Genomic DNA, 19,910 nt, shown 5'->3' with positions numbered 1-19,910 from the left:
AAAAAAAGAATTAAAAACATCAGGTGTTGTATACCAAATGATGGAACAATAAATATGTAAATAAATCAGTTTCTAAAGAACGTTAACTCAAGTTCTTAAAACTAATGTAAACAGAAGTGCTACTTCCTAAATAAATGTGCTTAAACTGAAAGTGTGTGCTTATCCTAGTCTTGCTAGATCATGATGAAAACCAGGGGCTTTTACATAACTAATTCTGATGGTCATGGTGAAGTCCTGAAAAATTTGGAGCAAATTTGCTTGGCTTCAAAATGGCTTTTCTTTTGCTTGGGGGAGAGTGCTGCTATTAATTCTGAGTTAACAATATAATTTCTTTACTTATCCCCATTGCCTTACCATTTATAATTCTTTGTCTTGAGGCTGCATCTGGACTGCTTTACTGCTACGGGGGTGTTCTGTTACTACAGTTACATCCTGAAGATAAAATTAATCAAATTTTATTTCTTTAAAACTTATTTTAATATTACTTATCTGGCAGCTTTAGGGGTCTCCCAAAAACCAGCCATGACCATCGCTTTCCTCACATCATGTCAATCACTGCTAAAGCAAACCAACCAAGTAGAAATCAATAAAGCAAGGAGTAAAAAAAAACCAGTGTTTTGGACTGAAGCATATGAGCTATTCCTGCTTCTGTCAAGGAGTAATTCCTTAGGACAAAAAGACATCACTGGTGTCTGTTCTAGGTATCTCTCTTTGGCTGAAATACTACTGCTTGGATGTAGATTTTGAGCAACTAAAATGATTTCTACAGTAATTTTGTGTATAGGTTACAGACATTCAAAGAGTCTTGTAGAGGAGATAATCAGATAAAATTAGTAAAGAAAGAAGAGCATGAAAAAATATATCCCACCATTTGCTATTTGGAAATTTACAGAGATTTTGTTTTTGGAAGCATACCCTGGACTGAAGTTTTTCTTGGACTCATTAAATTGTTCCCATTCCAGCCAAGATGGGGAGACAAGGCTGCATGCCTAGTGTTAGATGCTGGTGTATCTCAGATCTGTTTATTTCTGTATTTTAGTACTCTAAATTTGCCAGAGAAAAGTGAGAAAAAAGTAAGTTAAAACTTGTTGGGGTTTTTTTTTGGTTTGGTTTGGTTTTTGTCAGGTTGGTTGGTTGGTTGGGTTGGTTTGGGGGTTTTATGTTCATTTGTTTGGGTGGATGGGGTTTGCTTTGTTTTGGGTTTTTTTATTGGGTTGTTTTTCCCCAATCATGTCACCTTTCTGCAATTTCCCAAATATGACGTGAACTTGTGAAATCCAGCCTGTTTTCTACAAGGGTTTATATGGCTCTAGAGAAGACAGTTATGCACTTTCTCTATGTTATTTTTTATTGTGTATCATGATAAAACAGAAAATACATGTAGTGGTGAAGGCAGAAAAGTATAATTTAACTAACATCCATCTCTCAACACTTGTGGGACTATTCCAGATGCTGTTTTGTGTCTATATTTAAAAAAAAAATCCACACATTTTTTTCAGAATATCAGTCTACAAAGAACCTATTGAGTAAAGTGTGATGTTTTTACTACATAGTTTTGAAAATTCCACTTTTTTGGCAAGTGTATATTGTAAGAACAGTATATTCTAAGTCTGTAACTTATGTTATTTTCAAATCTCATTTTAGCAATTTCTTAAAGGCCTCAAACTTGCCCGAGTTGTAACACATCCTTAAAGACTGCTAGTTTTGTTATATGCAGAATGCTAGTATCAGCTGTGCTATTGTAGAATTTTTCTTCTGTGAAGACACTTCTGCAAGTGCAGTTTCTAATAACTAACTATTGGCCTCTTCTGGGAAGAAATACCCTGTGACATCAAATAAATCAAAAAGCCTGATACCATGTCAATAATGAAGTAACCAAATGACTCCATGGAGCAAATTATACCAAATTATACAGTGGTTCATCTGAGTTCTGATTTCCTCATTAAATTTGAATGGAGGCAGCAGCTGGAGTTTGAATTTCTTGCCTGTCATCCAGATTCTATAAAGTACAAATCTATTTTCTGCAAATAGTTTCCAAAACTTCCTCCGTCCTGGAAAAAAAAAAGCTTACTGGTTACAGCCAAGAGCGTAGGATGAGGTCTGAGACATGAAATATATCTTATGGAGTGCAACTACCTGATCAGTCTGATCGTTCTAAATGATACTGTGTCCTCTAAGGACCAGATACACCCAAAACCTGGGGGAAAAAAAATAAAGAAATCTTTTTTAAAAAATGCTCGTACTAGGAAGCAAACCTATCCTTGTGGATTTGCTGTAGTGGAGTATCGTGACAGACTGACAGGCCGAGGAATACGACAGCTTTAAGTTGTGCCATGGGAAGTTTAGGTTGACTACCAGGAAGAATTTCTTCACAGAAAGGGTGGTCAGATATTGGAATGGGCTGCCCGGGAAGTGGTGGAGTCACCATCCCTGGAGGTGTTTAAAGGACGGACCGGGCGAGGCACTCAGTACTATGGTCTAGCTGACATGGTGGTGTTTGCTCACAGGCTGGACTCTGTGTGATGGTGACCGCCGCTCGGAGCCGTCCCTGGGACTCCCCCAGCAGCGGGCAGATACACGACACCTCTGTATCCCAAGTCGGGCCGGCACCTCAGCCTGCGGCCGGCAGGTCAGGAGCGAGGGCAGGGCAGGAGCGAGGGCAGGGCAGGAGCGAGGGCAGGGCAGGAGCGAGGGCAGGGCGGTCGGGCCGCCCATCCCGCGGGATCGGGACGGAGCCGCAGGCGCAGCCGGCTCCCGGCGGGCGCCGCTTCCGCCACGTGTCCCCCCGGGCCCGCTCGTTGCCGCGGCGACGGGAACCTCTCCCGCCCCTTCCGGCCTCGCATGGCGCCGTCTCTTCCGCTGCGGGGAGTAATATGGTGAGTGGCCCCCGCTGGGGACAGGGAGGGGACGGGGCAGGAAAGTCGTGCGTGGAACGCGGGGTGAGGAGGCTGCTGGAAGCGCCCTCTCCCTCGCCGGGGCGGCGGCGCCGCGGGGCATCCGGGCTGGCGCGGCCCGTGACGGGCCCGGGGGCAGCGCGGGGCGTCGCTGCCCGTGCGGTGTTTCCTCCTCGGGGCTCTCCGCCCGCCCCCCGAGCGCTCTCACCGGCACCGCGGGCAGGGCCCGGGAGGGTGCCGGGGCTGCCTCTCGAGCGGGGTCGCCGGGCTGCGGTGTGAGCCTCGGAGTTCTCCTTCAGCGGCACATCGGTCAGGGAGCCGGGACTCGCAGGACAGAAAGGTTACAGTGCACTTGCTCCCCGCTGTCACTCTGTGGCTCGCTTCTCAAAGGCGGAAACCCGTTCTTTTGGGAACGACCGCCGCGTGTGCATCTGGGCGGCGAAGTGTTCCCTTTTCGTGCTGCGCACCGCTGGAGTGACATCGTATCAATAACAGGTGCTGTCACCTGTTGGAGCAGACAGTGCCGCTCGCTGCAGAATCACGTCTGCTGGAGCTCTGGTAGCACCTCCGGGGCTGAGGTGTGGGGCGGCCGCCGTGCCCAGCACCGAGCTCTCGGCAGAGCTGCAGCGTCTGGGGACGCTTCCACGCCGAGGAACAGCGCGGGCCGAGCTGGAGCAGCCAGGGGTGAGCTGCGGCCTGCGTGGTTTGCACGAGGTCCCCGTGCACAGAGCGCACAGCTCTGATGCACGGGCTACATCCTTTGTAAACAGGGAGGTGTGGCACGCTGTGGCTGCAGTGGACACAGTGCCGGCAGTGTGGGAAAGCAGGGGGTGCAGAGGCGACAAGGAAGGCTGTGGAGATGTGAAGGGTCTGGAGAGGAAGCCATGAGAGACGTGGCTGAGGGCACTTGGTCTGTTCAGCCTGGAGGAGACTGAGGACAGACCTCACTGCAGTGACAGCTTCCTCCTGGGGGGAAGAGGAGGAGCAGGCACTGATCTCTTCTCTCTGGTGACTGTGGCAGGACCTGAGGGAATGGCCTGAAGTTGTGTCAGGGCAGGTTTATGTTGGATGTTAGAAAAGGTTCTTCACCCAACCAAAGGGTGGCTGGGCACTGGAACAGGCTCCCCAGGGCAGTGGTCACAGCACCAGCCTGACAGAGTTCGATAAGCGCTTGGACAATGCTCTGAGGCACATGGGGTGACTCTTGGGGTGTCCTGTGCAGGGCCAGGAGCTGGACTTCGATTACCCTTGTGGGTCTCTTCCAACTCAGGATAGTCTATGATTCTTCATGATTCTGTAACACAGCAGCTTTCGTATAAGCAGGCCATCCACTGCCTGATAGAAAAGCTTTCTGAGGTGTTCTGGCATCCTGCATGTGTCTATTAAGAACTAAAATAATCATGTAATGATTTACTAGTAAGGAAAATAGTAAGTACCAGTGTTCTGTTCCAGAAGAGCTCAACTTGGGATCTGTAGTAGTGCTTAAAGTTTAATTCATGGCACATTTGTATTTCTCAGATAATGTGAAATGCAGCTGTGTTGACAAAATGTCTGAAAGTTAATTGAATTTATTTTGGTGAAGAGTCCATTAGTACGTCTTTTTGCCTTCTGCTGGCAGCTAAGGTGTGACAGCTTAAAATCAAGCCTTATTTAATCTAGCCCCAAACTGCTGCAGATGACAGGCCATGCATTACAAGTCCACAAATTTCTATTGCAAATCAGAAGGGCTTTTCATGTGGAAGGCTCACTTGTTTGTGGGGAGAGCAGAAAGGAGGACAACTAGCTAGAAGCTTGGACCCTCTGCGGGAAGGGAGATAAGTGTCATGGCAGATGAATTTCTCTGGTAGTCTGCTCCCTCTTACACTTGCAGGAGAGCCATGTAGCACCCCTGTAGGTTAAGTGAGAGCCAAGATTGTTGGTATGTCTCGTTCTGTTACTGGCCTTGTGTCCACCACATCACCAGCATTGTTTTTATTTCTGTGGTGCGTTCTCCTTTATAGATCTGTAAACAATATTTTCCTGTTAAATAAACCCATTGCCTTTGGGTGGGAAGTGTGCTTTGATTAAGACAAATATTTGTGTTTTCAGACTGTCTTGTCATCTAAGTAAAAGTTAAAACATATTCTTTAAATGATACTTTAGTGTCTTTTCCAGTCAACCTGAGTTCTGGATTATGTCTAAATGAAGCTCGATTCTAAGTCATTTGTCATTTTCTGATATAATTACCATGTGAAATGCTTACTGAAGTATTGTTGAATTTAAAGTTCATGATAATTCTGGTTAACAAAACGTTCACCTGAGTCTTTGATATAAGGGTGAAAATAGTTCATAAATGAAGATTTTCTTTTTGCTAATCTAAATTATACTTTAAGTAAAGTTTTAAATTAAACTACTGATTTTTTTTTTTTTAAGGGGACAATACACCTGTTCCGCAAATCACAGAGATCATTGGTTGGAAAGTTAACACATGAATTTAGGTTGGTTGCAGCAGACAGAAGAGTAAGTATTGCTTAAAAAAATCATAATTATGATAAAAATTACATTATCTGTAGTAAGTTAAATTGCACTATTAACTTAAGTATATTATGAAATTTTTTCTTTGAATTTTTCTAACTGTGCTTAAAAAAAATAAAATATATATTTTAAGCTGTATTGCTTCTGTGCATTATCCCTGTGAATTAGTGTTTTGTAGAATTATAGTTATATCTAATTGGTTCAGTAGAACTGTAAACTGAATGTGTTCAGATGTTTTTGGGACCAAAGTTTCAGCACAAGAAACAAACCCACTAATATAAAGTCGCACAAGTTTGTATTCAAAAGTCAGATGCTGTGTAGTGTAATAAAATGCAAACATTATATATGGATGGGGTTTTTTTAGACCAAAAAGGTATTTTAAGCATGGTGGCATTCATAAATGAGTTTTAAAATAATTTGTAAAGTTTAAAACAGAGTAAGGGCTGGCTGTTCTGAAATGAGTGGTGAATTTTTGAGAGGGAGGAGAAGCTGGTTCTGTTTGCATGACCAAGTACTGCAATATTGTTTTTTAATACTGGAGAGATATATTTCTGTCTCATAAATTTTGGAAGGTATAAAACATATATTTATTCTCATCAACAGTCCTGGAAGATTTTACTGTTTGGTGCTATAAATTTAATATGTATTGGCTTCCTGCTCATGTGGTGCAGCTCTACAAACAGCATAGGTAGGTGGCTCTTGTGTACTGAAACTACGACAAACTGACATGTGTTTTTTCAGCATGTGAAGTTCCAGCTGACTGAAAAAGCCAAATACAGTGCTTGATGGAGTTAGGGGTTTGCACAGCCAGGTTCAGAAAGTGCTTCCTTTTGATCTGCCACAGTCAGCTTAGAAGTGTTTTTCACAGAGAAGTTTGGGTGGGTGAAATTCCTTCAGAGTTTGCACAGTTTTTCGGTCCTGCTGGTCATTTGCTTCCTGCTGTAGCTTCTTCATCTTTAAGGCTGAAAACCAGTAGACTTTAGAGTTACTAGTCCTCAAACATGTTCCTTGTATGAGTAGTACCAGTGACATGTAGAGACTCTCACTTGCAGATGAATGAGGATGTTTGTAGTGTGGAAAAGGCTAAAGACTTCTTTGCTTCCAGGGAATGCTCAGCAGTAGCCAAAACACTTGTGGAAACACCTGGTGTTTCCAGCACCTGGGTGGCTGCCACTGCAAAGCACAGCACTGTGAGGGCTGCTGTGGGGAAATGAACTCCAGAGTTTCCTTGCAGTTTCAGGATAGGTTAGAGATGCAAAACAAGTAAAACATTCAGTTCATCCTACTTTTTACTGAATTAAAGCACATAAGAGGTCTCGTACTTTGGTAAGTGATGTGTTTCTGGAAGGTCTCCTGACTTTCCAGTACTTAAATTCCTAGTCACAACTTAGTCACAAATGTGATACCTTTTGTATCTGGGCTTTATTAAGTGCTTTAGTTCAACTAGGATTGCCATAATCAATGACATGAAATATATTGGTGTCTTTAGAACAACAGACTTGTTCTATCAGCAGAGGCAGTTTATGTAGGTAGAAGATTGAAAAGAGCTGCACAAAAGGGGCTTAGAATACAAGTGATTTTTGCACTGAAAAATTAAGTATTAAGTTTTAATTTTTACTTTTCTTTACAGCTTTAACTGCTTACACATATTTGACAATCTTTGACCTTTTCAGGTGAGTTTTTTTCCCATTTTGTCTTACTTTTCATTTTCTCTGTATATTTCTATACACTTAAAATTTATTTACAGGTTCAACTTAGTCATCAGTACAGAAACAGTAACTGGTTTAAATATAGCTTAAATGAGTATAAAATTGCACACAGTAAACAGATTGTAAAACCCACCATAGCTATATTGAGAATGACCAGTAACTGATCACTTTAGTCATGGATCTCTGTGTGCAGATGGATGACAACATAAAACTATGGCACAAAACTGTTGTCAGGTTGTTCTCTCAAAACATTTTCCTACTGCCATAGTCACTGAATGTGAAGTAACCCTCAGTTTTAACATCAGGAAACAAGAAACGTAATTCTGTTTCAAAAATTTCGCAAGCTGGATACCAAGCACTTTGCACATACGGTCATTAGATATTTTCAATATTTTTCATGTTTTCTAACAAAATTGTATTAAAACAGCACTTAGTATGATAGTTCTGAGCACTTCTAGTAATATTGATGATACAGACATGAAATATATTTAATTCTTGTCTAAGACACAGAATGGTAGCAGTGGTTGGGAAATTAAATATAGATATATTTAAAATATTAGCCTACAATATCTTCCTTGCCATTTCACTTTCTTATAAAAGGTATGGATCAGCTTTCTGAGTCATACATATGTCCACTACATGCTATATGTTATCTGACTTACAGTAAAACATTCATAAATAAAATCAGTAAACATGCAGAAACAAAAATGACTTGTTGGGATAGGCACAAAAAATTGATTTGTGACTGCATTAGAATTAGGATTTAACTTTCATGAGTCTTGTATGTCTCTTAGAATTTTGTATCTCCTGAATTTTTGTCATCTTGACTCAAAATACCTTTTTCACCTTGGGGAAATTGGGGGAAGTGTTGACGTTGTACTTCCTGTTTGGGTGGAAATTTGTTTTTCTTTTAGTTTTAGAAAAAGGTAGAACACCCCTGGCACTCTCATTTTAGGTTGATTAGGGGTTGGACTAGAAGATTATTCTAACTCACAGCATTACAGTGGTAATTCTGCTGCAAAAATCAATTTCTGCTTCTTTTCTTTCTGTCCTTTACCTGGTTGTATATGATAGTCTTACTGATAATGTGAATTTACAGCTTTGTATATGAACAGTATTACTTCCTGTGCTTTCACTTTTTTTCTACACAGCTGAGAATCAAGTTGTGAGGATGCCATTGTTCATCAGTTGTAGGGACGAGTTCTTGATCCAGTCTGATATAACGTTGTTATTAATTACAAAAGGACTGCATGAAAGCACAGATGGCACTGAATCCATGTGGATTCCAATTGAAAAAATTGTTCAATAGAGGAAAAATTGTTCAATAGAGAAAAAAATGTTCAATAGAGGAAAAATAGGCAAAGGAAACTATATTCATCCTTGAAACATTGTGACTACAACCATGGAGATTCCAAAATAATTGGAATGCTAGATGCTTAATAAGTGAGAAAAATTTGGACAGAAGGTAGCAAGAGACACCTGTGGCTGTGAGTGAACAGCCAGTTAGATTAGAGCTTGTGTAGGTAGGTGAATGCAGCCAAAGAAAGTTAATCTGCTTTGGCCATATAGAGAAATTATACTGTGAAAAAGAAAGGCAGTACTTGGTGCGGCCTGAGACTTATTCTAGAGTACTAAATCTAATTTATGGTATATCTCTAAAAGAAAACTTTAATGGAGAGATTTCTTTGCTTTTTCTTTCACTTTTCTGTCTTGCTTATCAGTGTTCTTCTCATTTAAACAGCCTTTCTCAGTTTACAGCATTTCTAGGCAAGTTCAGAAGGCTCATGAGGAGCATTTAGAACATCATTGTGACAGTGATGGAGGTTGAGTTCAGGGCAAGATGTGGCTGTATTAGTTTGTTGAGTTCTGGTGGCTCAAGTGTGTATGTGTAGATTATGCACTTTGTGAAGGCTGCTGTTATTTATCACATCTAATTCTCCCCCTTTTTTTTCAGTTTGGTAACATGTCTAATAAGCTACTGGGTAATGATGAAGAAACCCAGCCCAGTCTATTCATTTGGGTAAGTACAATAACAAGGTGTAGTGTTTGATAATACAGCATTTCATACATTGCTCACTGTCATTGCCTGGATCCCTGAACAGCCATCAGTAATACTCTGTATGTGAAAGAGCCTAAAAATGAGGAGGGCCAAGACTTCTTGTGAAGACCAATTACAGAGTAGGGGATGGACAGGAAGAAGAATTAAGAAATGCTTAATTTTAAGGTGATGAGTGGAGTGTTAAAAGAATCTGAAAATAATGCCTATTCCATAAAACTTCCAGTTTCTTCCCATCTGTCTGCTGTTGAATGAATGGGAAAGAGTAGGTGGATCCTGCTGGTTCTTGCACAGTAAAGATTCTGTTGGATGCATTGTTCAATGTTCAGTGTTTCTAAACTTAATTCTCAAATTTCAGGTTTGAAAGGTTTGAAGTTCTAGCTGTATTTGCATCTACAGTTCTGGCACAGCTTGGTGCTCTTTTTATACTGAAAGAAAGGTAGGGTTATGTACTGTTTTCTTTAATTTTTTAACATTTGAAGATACAGTTCAGATCAACCAAAAGCACATGCATTCTACAAGAGAGATACTTTAGAAAAAAATTAAAGATTAAAAAAATATTTTTCTAAATCTTACTGCTTGCTTACATTTATTACACTACGTGTAGGCTTTAGACGTAAATATGGGAATTGATAAATGTACTTAAAAAGCTCTCTAGGGAAAGATTTAATGGTTTTAAGAATACTTTTTCCAAGAGGTTGCATAATTAATTTAATGCATTTTCTTATGCATCTTGACTTTTTTGTTTATTAACAAATAAAACTTTTGTTTTTACTTCTGTTACTTTTTGAAGTCAAAGCAGCTTCATAATATATTAAGGATTTGAATGTTTAAAGTATCAACTTCTTAACTCCCTTGAAGTTTGCTCAGTTATTAGTTTTCCATACAAGCTATGCTTGGAAGTATTTGTATTTCAGGAGGTTAGCCTAAAACATTATTTTAGTCTTTAAAGATGAAGAGGCTTTTGTTGACATTTGGAATTTAAAATTGAAGCAGTGTACCTTCCCTTTTTCTGTTCAAGTGCTCTCTTTTCTATATAAAGGGCTGTATTAACAACTTAGCAACTTTATACTATAAGGTCATTATTGTATTGAACTGAAATTCCACTGGAATGAATCACCCTCTGTCAAAACCTCCAAGTTTTCCAACATCAATTTTAGGAAATGCCACAAATGTAGGTTTTTCTGTTACAGCTGAAGCTCATTTGTTAACTCACTGGCGGGTGAAAATATCTCCACCACAGTATCCAATGTCTACTTTATTTGACCTTGCTTAGGGTGAGGCTGTAAGTCAGAGATTTCAGACTTAGTTTGTTGTGGTCACCAACACTGGTGGTGGTGCCAGTAGCAGTATCTTTTTGCATGTTCATTTACAAACATATTTTTATCATGTAGGCAGTATTCATGGTAGCTAGCACATATGTGGCACAGTTTGGAGGTATTTGGGAAATCTAAATCACATCTGCTTTGATTCAGTGTTAAATACTTTCATTGCTTATAAAAGTTGCTATGTTTATTTAAGCAATCCATTTTTTTGCAGTACTGTATCAGTTTTTGTTTATGAATGGCAGTTAATGCTACTGTAAAAACATACTTCAGGTATCAAAGCCTTACGGTATGAATATAACTAAAATTTTCAATTATTGTTGTAGTGCGGAGCGTTTTCTGGAACAGCCTGAGATACACACGTAAGAAATTATTTTGACATGTAAAATGTGTTACTGTCCTTTTGTTTCTAATTCTTATCTAGCATATATTATTTATGCATGTACTTTCAGTAACAAATTGCTTTTGGTGCCTTGGCATTTGTTTCAAACTAGATACAAGCTATGCTGAAAACCATTCTTTTCAAGGAACAAGTGAAATTTAATGCTCATGTTCTCTCAAATAGTGATCTAATTATATATTCCTGCTTTTCCTAGTTCAGTTCCTTTTGTTTCTTGTGGCCTCTTGGAAGGCCTGGTATGTGGGGGGAAGGATGCTGTGGTCAACAGGGAGCTGAAGGTTTTGCAAAGAGGGTTCAGACAATAAAGAACATGGGGAAAGGAAAAGAAGGTGTTATGGGGCAAAGGAATGGGACATGGGACATATGTTGAAGTAGTTCTGGAAGAAGGTGGGGGTATATGGCATAATTCCATAGAGAGCTAAGCTTCTTAGCTGTGCTGCTGAGGGGACAATATATCTTCAAAGGGCAAATACATGTGTGTGTAATATGCAATTAGTCAAGAGCTGTTACTCAACATTATAAGCATTATGTGATAACAGTAATGTACGAAGTTCAGTGATCTCATACAACCCTTACAAGGGTAATACACTGCTGGTTATTAACTGTTACACTAGTTTGTTCTACTTGTTTTCAGCCTCAGTGGATGAAACCAAGCAAAGTATTTTGATAGTGTTATTGGTAGTTACAGCTTGATTACATGTTCTGTGGTGATGGGAAATTAAGGCACCTTTTTTCCCCTCCCTAGGGGACGACTGCTGGTTGGTACTTTCGTGGCTCTCTTTTTCAACTTATTTACAATGCTTTCCATTAAGAATAAGCCTTTTGCTTATGTCTCTGAAGGTATGTAATAAATTAGACAGTAACAAGAATTGAGAAAAAAATGTTAATATTCCTAATTTTATCGAGGTATAACTTGTCTGGTAACTAAACTAGTGGGTGTATATTACTGTTTCCTCTGTTAATGTAACTTTGTGCAGTAGAATTGCCATCTGATTTTCAAGTCCAGTTTGCTTATAAGGCTCTGAGTAGTAGGAAGTCATTAAAATGATAAATCAAGTGTTATTTTAATGCTGCAGTGTCCTTTATTTTCACTCTTTTGAATTCAACCAGTGAAGATCATGTGACAGATACTGGAACTTTCAACACATTTTGTGGATGTATTAATGAGTTAAAAATAAGTTAATACAATAGTTCTTTTTAAAAGCTCTTTCACCTTTTTCATTGTGAAGTAGGTTTGCAGTCATTTCTGCAATTTTAAATTGTCCTGTTATAATTGTCCTGTAAATTGTCCATAGTTATAAATACCTATTATACACTATATTATACAAAAGATAATGGTTGTAACCTGCAATTACATTTGTATTTAGTCAGTTCAGATTATTATGAGAGATGGACATTGTAGTTGCTTACAGGAAAAGACAGACTTGGGGCTTTTTTTCAAGTGCCAGGGTATCTGTTGAGATATATTTACTCATTCACAGTGTGTTTATTGGTTTCTTCCCTTAAAATAAAACTTGCGTGTACTTCCAAATGTAGTAACTTTAAAATGGTACTTAAAATAGTGGTAACTTTATTACCTTCTTTCTTTTGCAGCTGCCAGCACAAGTTGGCTTCAGGAACATGTTGCAGATCTTAGTAGAAGGTAAAGCTTTATATTGTTTCTCAAAATCATTACCTTCTGGAAGGCAGTGTTGGTTTTGTGTGTATAAAAACAATTAGTGGGGGTATTGAGGCATTAACTTGCATTAGAGCTTTTAAAATAGCTTTACCTACTGTAGGTCTCATGTGTGAACTCTGGAGCAAACATTGTCTCCTATATTTCCCAGATACATCAGTCTAACAGAAATACATCTTTCTGAGTATCTTTTCTTTTGAATACATGTGTTCAGTACATTGTGTGTAATTCTCTTTGGATGAGAATAGGAAAACTAGCATTATCCTGTACATACCTGAACTGCATTTCACAACATGCATCACTGAGTGATATATTTTATAATAATTTATGTTTATTTACTTTGTGGGCTGGACAGATGATTCAGATGATTGAGTTTAAATGTGATGTATGCAACAGGTTACTCACTGAACCATAGCTATGGGAACTCCTCACCTGTCCAGGAGGAAACTGGGGAGTCTGTGTCTTCCAGGGATATAAGCAGTGTTGCTCATTCATCTTGTCTGTTAACTGTCTTGCTTGTATTGGATATCTGAATGCAAGATAACAATGTTTGCAAATAGTTTTGTCAGATGTCAGGAAAGTTTCTTTTAATCCATGCATGTTCTTCCAACTGTCTGTCAGTACCAAAGGAAAAATGTTAAACCGAGTTGTAAAACATGTTAAGTATGCTTCAAAACCCATCTGTTTCTGCATCTTGTGATCTTTTTTACAGTTAAGGAAAGCAGAGAATGCTGACTTGATAACAGAAGAATTGATTTTTTATGGGTATAAGATGTTACATCATCAGAACCAAAACATTTTTGTTTATTTATTCTGAAATATTCTTGGAAGACTGATAATTAGGTTGCCCAAGTTTTATTGTTAAAAAAAAAGAAAGAAGGTGGATACCAATCACAGACAGTAGCACAGCTTTCCTCTTGTCAGTGTAGTTTTAAGGGAAGGACACTGATGGATAATTTAAAGGGGTCCCAGATCAAGGGGAATATAATTTCTATTGGGTTTTGAGATAACATGTATACAGTTAAGCCAATATGAAAAAAAATAAAAATTGAATTAGAATGTGTACAGCTATTTCAGATGTTATGTGAAGCAGTGCTGATTAAAAAATATCTGCACCTGTATATAATTATGTTGATTAAAATTCTTACAGAAGCAGGCCAGCACATGATATCTAAACATAACTTGGCTTTAAACATAGCAACGAATCATTTCATGTTGAATTTGCCTTGAAATTCTCCAGGACATGACATGCACTCATATTCACTGGAATGTACAGAAACTCCTTTCTCTCCTCATACTCCCATTGACAGGAAATAGCTATAAATAAATAATTTTTCCAGCATTCCCTCATGCATTTTTTGGTCTCCTCTTATTGAACTAGCTGGTTTTCTTCCTCTTTTCAGACTCCATGAATTAGTTATCTTTGGCTTTAGGACACTTTTGCACACCAAGGTGGCAGATGGCTTGAAGACTGGTGATACTCAAATCTCTCGCTACGTACATCTGTGTAATACCCATATTGAACCCATGAAGTACTTGTGTTGCATACAGCTGACACAGCTATATCTTATTCCCAGAAAGAAACACTTGATTAATTTTTGCTGACAGCAGCCTTTGAGCAGAATTAGTGGGGCTAATCATATGCTATGACAGCAAAGTGTGTTGGAAGTCAAATGCTAAATAATGTGTGTAATTTTGGAATTTCAAAGTAGTGGTGAAGAGCTGGCTGACAACTGCTTTTTCTGTTTTGTTGCAGTATTTGTGGAATCATCCCAGGACTGAGTAGCATTTTTCTGCCACGGATGAACCCTTTTGTCTTGATTGATATTGCTGGAGCTCTGGCTCTTTGCATTACATATATGCTCATTGAAATCAAGTATGTGCAGTTGTTGTTTTAAAACAGTAGTTCTTTTTGTATCCAGTCTGTGGGAAAATACATTTTTTGCATGAAAGGAATGATCTGATCTAGAGCTGCATTTTGTATGAATGGCATTGCAACTCTATGAATGCATCTGTCTGTTGTCCAAGATGAATGAGAGTTTAAATGAGATTGGTATGTGTAAAATTCTTTAAGTGTATATAATTTAAAAGAAAGAAAAAAGAATCATAAGTAAGTTGTTCTGCCTTTCAAAAATGTAAATACCAATGTTTCTTTAAAATTGCTTTCTCCCTAGCAATTATTTTGCTGTGGACACAGCCTCTGCTATAGCAATTGCTTTGATGACATTTGGTACCATGTATCCCATGAGTGTCTACAGTGGGAAAGTATTACTTCAGGTAAGACAGCCTCCTCTCAAATCAACAGATTTTGTGGTTTTGTTAAATGGCCTCATTTAAAAATAAAAAAGCAAACCTTGAAATCTGATTTAAGCTAGCAAATAGGAAGTCTCCCATGGGAGTTTGTGATGTGCTACAAGAATGTTAGTTGTGCAGATATGCATCACAAAGTCATAAGAATTCATGAAAATGCCGTTGGTCTCTTGTGTGGGTAGACCAGACTTAAAGGCTCTTTTACTTGAACAGGGCCAGTTAATCTTTATTATAACTTGTATTTTCTTTTCTTCTTTTTGAAGACAACGCCACCTCATGTGATTGGCCAGTTAGATAAACTTCTCAGAGAGGTAAGTCAGTGTATAATATATATCACAGTGTGTACAGCTAATAAGCATTCAGGAATGTGAAGAATTTTTCTGACTAGTCCAAGAAGTTAGCTAAAATAATTTTTTAAATTTTTTTTTTAGCTGCATGTAGAAAATATGAATCCTGCTTTCCAAGTTGAATAGTATCTTTTATGTATCTGGAACAAATCTGATACTACCTAAATAGTGCAGGCTGTTTTTATTTAAATTTGAGTTGCTATTGAAGTGGTTTACAAATGTGAGTTGAAGGAGGAAAAGGAGTACAGGCAGCTGTTGAATTACAGCATATCAAGTTGAGAACATACTACAATTTGGCAGCAAGAGTTACTTGAAATACATTCCTTAAAACTTTTTTGATGGATTTGGATGTTTAAGGATAGCAAAAGTACGTTAGATAAGCATTAGTGACATTAACAGACATCATCTGTTCGGTGTGTGAAGCTTTTATTTCAGTACTGAAAACTATTTGTTAATAATTTATGTATAAAAGTACATTTCTAAAGGGATTTGAAAATTCTAATTTATTTTCGTATTTGTGGATGTTTGTGTAAAATTAGGTTTCAACTTTGGATGGTGTGCTGGAAGTTCGAAATGAGCATTTCTGGACATTAGGTTTTGGTACTTTGGTAAGTTATGTCTTCATTATCTTTCTAGCCTTTGAAAAAAAAGTTGTCAGGTACTACTTTAATTTTTTAATTTACATAAAGTAAGATATTTCTTCTGAAATATTAACTAAAAAATTTGATGGAATCAGTAGTCAATTCTTTCGCTTTATTGCAAAACTTCTCTTCCCAAGTCCTTTACATTTTTTTAAAGCTTTGTTGTTGATTAATGTTATAAATGTATACTGCAGTTCTGGCTTAAAGCGTGCATTTTTGCAACTGTAGAATTTCTTTCATATTTTGGATTGAAGAAAATGACAAACTATAGAAAAAACATTTTTCAAAATGATGTGTTTGTGTAAATTGTGTAGGAAGAGAGAAAGAACTGTAACCCTTCCAGCACCAAAGGTCTACAGTAGACAGTAGAATTATGTTTTCAGCATTTCTAGGGGAGAAGGTAGAAATAACTGTGTGTGCATATGTGTAAAATACAGTTGTGTACCAGTCATTCTGTAAGCTGAAAGAGATGAAGGGGTATTTCTTGTGATACAGAATGATCACACAGAACTTGGTTATTCCGAAGCTGAGGCAGGTGTTTTTGTGACAGCTGGAAAATTAAGAGTCTTAGATACTTCTTCACTGATTTCTTCCAGTATGCTACCCTACTTAAAACAACAATAAAAGGCAGCAGTTCTCTCTTTCTGAGGTAAAAATAGCTTTCAGTTTACTGTTCTGCCACTTAGGCCTAAATTTCCACTTTGTTCTTTTGAGCCATTTTTCTCCCCAGTTGTTGCCTTTCCTGCCAACATATGTTGTATTGTATAGTTTGGTTCTAAGACTCACTCCTGCTGAATGATGATATGTTCATAAGAGAGCAACATACTTGGAAAGATCAGCATGTATCCTGTAATAAGTTTATTAGTTATAGTTAGTATAATAGTTATATATTATAGTATAATAGTTAGTAGTTTCCACTGCAAAAGGTCTTTGTGTAATTCTCTGCAGGATAATTTACCTCTTCTTGAGTGCATGTGGGGAATCTTTGTTGGTGTAACAACTAACAGCCAACTTGTTTTTATCACTTTCTAGGCTGGATCAGTCCATGTCCGAATTCGGAGAGACGCAAATGAGCAAATGGTACTTGCCCACGTCACTAACAGATTATACACGTTGGTCTCTACCTTGACTGTTCAGATTTTCAAAGATGACTGGATCAGACCTACCTTATCATCTGTGCCTATTGCAAACAATATTCTGAACCTTTCGGATCATCACATTATTCCAATGCCATCTTTGAAAGCTGCTGACAATTTGAACCCTGTTACCTCCACTCCAGCTAAGCCCAGCAGCCCGCCACCAGAATTTTCTTTTAACACACCAGGCAAAAATGTGAGTCCAGTCATCCTGTTAAACACTCAGACAAAGCCCTATGGATTGGGCTTTAATCATGGATCTGCACCCTACAGCAGTGTACTCAATCAAGGACTTGGAATACCAGGAATGGGAGCAGCTCAAGGATTCAGAACTGGTTTTGCAAATGCCCCAAGCAGATATGGAACAAACGCTCGTGGTCAGCCCCGACCGTAATAAACACCATTATTTATTATACTTAAGGGTATTGACTTAATTCTTTTATTACCCAATTTTTATAAACATTTGGAATGTCAAATCATTCTAAGTGGCTGGGAACAAGTGCATTGTTCATATTCATGAAGTGGTTAAATAGCAGTTTTTTCCTTCACATCAGCAGTAGCCTGTGTAATGCCACAGATATTTTGCAGACTTACAATACTTTACAAGTAGTTTTATAGGGTGTCTATTTCTACTCATCTTTTTTATCCACTTTTCTTCATTTATCCAAGAATGTATTGAGATGCAGCACAACTCCATAAGAGAATAAAATTGTGACCAGGTAGCTTTTTTTTTTTTTTTTTTTTTTCCTAATGAGAATTACTGGATGCTGAATAGCTGAAAGAATAGGAAATGGCAGAAATACAAGTCCCAGTTTTCAGATGTGTTTGATTGCTGTATTAAGCCATGTTTGGGCCAAATCACAATTAGTTTTTGGTTGCAAAAACCCATCAGTATTCATGTTGTGGCCATTGTGAAGACAATCTGGCATTTCAGATTGTAATTTGGTTTGTGAGACCATGTTTTTACATTTTTATTGATGCTTTTATAGAAATTCAGATGGCTCAGCAACCATTTTCTAGTTGTAAGTATTCCATACTCATCTCTGATATTTCTTACTTTTTGGTTTAACTGCAAAATTATTTAGCAATATACTGGGAAATAAAATACTTAAAACTTACGATTTTACAAGCACCTCTTTTTTACAATTAACCCTATTTAGCATACAGAACAAATGACTGTTGTTTCTGAAGCCGGTATTTAATTTTTGACTATAGAGAGTATTCTATTATATGATTGTGACTTTGTATTTTCCTCTTTGTGTATTTTTTTTTTTGTAGTTCCAGGGGGAAAAATAATTTATTTATATTCCCGGTTTATATCCAGAGTACAGGTCAGTGATTGCTGAGAGTTTGTAGTCACTGCTGGAGTGCTTAACCTTTGGGACACACTTGGATCGAGCCCACTTAACTTGTCTCTGCTTTTGCATTACTGTCCTACTGTACACTGAGGTGTCTGCATTTCTCCAGGGCCTTTCTCAGAGAGCTCTTCCCTCTCACTGCTGTCTTTCCCTTCTTTGCTCTGACAATAGGGAAAGGCCTTCTAGAAATACTTCCATTTTTTTTTTTCTGTTCCCCAATGCAGTATCTGTGTTAAAATTGCTCCTCTGCACATTCTTCTGTATCTCTTGGCCATCTAGGAATGGGTTGCCCATTCTTGTTGTTCTACTTGCAACTCAGGGTGCTATTTACTGGCTTCCATCTTGTTCATCTGTGTGCTAAGTCAGTCTCTCCACTTCTGTGAGGTGGTTACATGGAGCTGTAGTATCTCAGGGATTCCAAAGATACTATGTTACCTGAAGATAATGGCTTTGATGAAGGAATCTTTCTCATGTAGATCTTAGTGGAGAAAGCAGCCTTCATTTGAATTTTAAAGATTCGTGGCCACTTCACTGGCTGAGGATTTCTTTTTCTGTGTAACACTGCATTCCTCTTTTTTTATTTTTTTTTTTCCCCTCCCCTCCATGACCTGTTTCTTGAGCCAGTGCTTGGAGGAGGTAGTCATTCTTGCAAAAGCAAGGTGACATTCTGCATGATGGAGATATATCTTTTGGGGATGCTTTTGGCTGAGGGTAGTGTCCAGACTGCCACTGGTGCACTGTCCACATAAGCTACAAGTAGGGAATCCAGTTCTGTACTTCATTTGCAGCAAGAGTGAAAATTTCATTGCTCTGTTAGAAAATGTAATGACCTGGCAAACTTTCATTTAAAGATTACAATGAAGTTACAACGATTGGCTCTGTTTCTAATAGGTCAGTATTAACTCAGTAATTACCGCTGGTCCATTATCCTGTCTTTCTGTGAGTCTATTACATGTGCTATTGCTGCATGGAATTTAATGAAGTACAGAACACTTGAACCTCTTTGTACCTCTTGGGTGCTGAACTGGATTGCACTTTCTACAGCATCTGCAACACCTTAGAGCCAGCAAAATGTTTACACTACTGTTGTGTGGCCTGGTTAAGAATTGTTCCTTACTCCAGTTTCATAATCAAACACATGCTCTTTTTCTGATACTTTCAATACATTGTATTATATTGAATGCATGCTTACTTGTTTTCAGTAGAAAATTAAATCTCCATTTTATTAAAAAAATGAAGCTGATCTCTGATTTAAAATGACACGGGAGGGTGAAAATCCCGGAATTCTGAGTGCAATATAATCACTTTAACAAAAATACTTTCTTGAGTGATTGTTTACAATATATATCATATATACAGATGATAAAGATTCTTTTAGAAATTAGAACAGCTTTTTAGCTGCTTTATTGTTACGAATCTATTAAGAATATTTGTTAAATCAGCACAGAGTAAAATGTCTCCTTTTATATGAGGAAAATAAAATCAGTGTAATTCGTAAATGTCAAGGAAAAAGTGGTAATTTGTGTATGAGATTTTATAGTTGCC

General features: G+C 38.2%; 1 protein-coding gene across 3 annotated transcripts; it reads left to right on the top strand.

Annotated features, from left to right (window-relative positions):
* Positions 1 to 19,599, top strand: SLC30A6 (solute carrier family 30 member 6). Of its 3 annotated transcripts, none has more exons than XM_086878131.1 (14): positions 1 to 2,876; positions 5,307 to 5,393; positions 6,012 to 6,096; positions 7,039 to 7,081; positions 9,072 to 9,137; positions 9,532 to 9,612; positions 10,825 to 10,860; positions 11,644 to 11,738; positions 12,492 to 12,540; positions 14,330 to 14,449; positions 14,748 to 14,850; positions 15,147 to 15,194; positions 15,770 to 15,838; positions 16,904 to 19,599. In XM_086878131.1, the coding sequence occupies exons 1-14, from the start codon at positions 2,523 to 2,525 to the stop codon at positions 17,399 to 17,401; spliced, it is 1,734 nt and encodes a 577-aa protein (XP_086734257.1). In that variant the 5' UTR covers positions 1 to 2,522; the 3' UTR covers positions 17,402 to 19,599. The 3 variants fall into 3 exon arrangements, with proteins under 3 accessions (XP_086734257.1, XP_023779584.1, XP_086734258.1); XM_023923816.2 differs by lacking the exon at positions 1 to 2,876 and adding an exon at positions 3,017 to 3,578; XM_086878132.1 differs by lacking the exon at positions 1 to 2,876 and adding an exon at positions 3,060 to 3,389.
* The last annotated feature ends 311 nt before the right edge of the window (positions 19,600 to 19,910 follow it).

This window comes from Cyanistes caeruleus, chromosome 2 (assembly GCF_971803275.1).
Source record: "Cyanistes caeruleus chromosome 2, bCyaCae1.hap1.1, whole genome shotgun sequence".
In the NCBI taxonomy this organism is placed as follows: Eukaryota; Metazoa; Chordata; class Aves; order Passeriformes; family Paridae; genus Cyanistes; species Cyanistes caeruleus.
The sequence above is the reverse complement of the archived record's forward strand: the minus strand, read 5'-3'. Positions and strand labels throughout refer to the sequence as shown.

Coding starts and splice junctions, on each gene's coding strand:
- SLC30A6 (XM_086878131.1), top strand. CDS start 2,523: ATGGTGACCGCCGCTCGGAGCCGTCCCTGGGACTCCCCCAGCAGCGGG. Junction 12,541..14,329: donor GTTGCAGATCTTAGTAGAAG/GTAAAGCTTTAT, acceptor GTTTTGTTGCAG/TATTTGTGGAATCATCCCAG. Junction 14,450..14,747: donor TATATGCTCATTGAAATCAA/GTATGTGCAGTT, acceptor CTTTCTCCCTAG/CAATTATTTTGCTGTGGACA.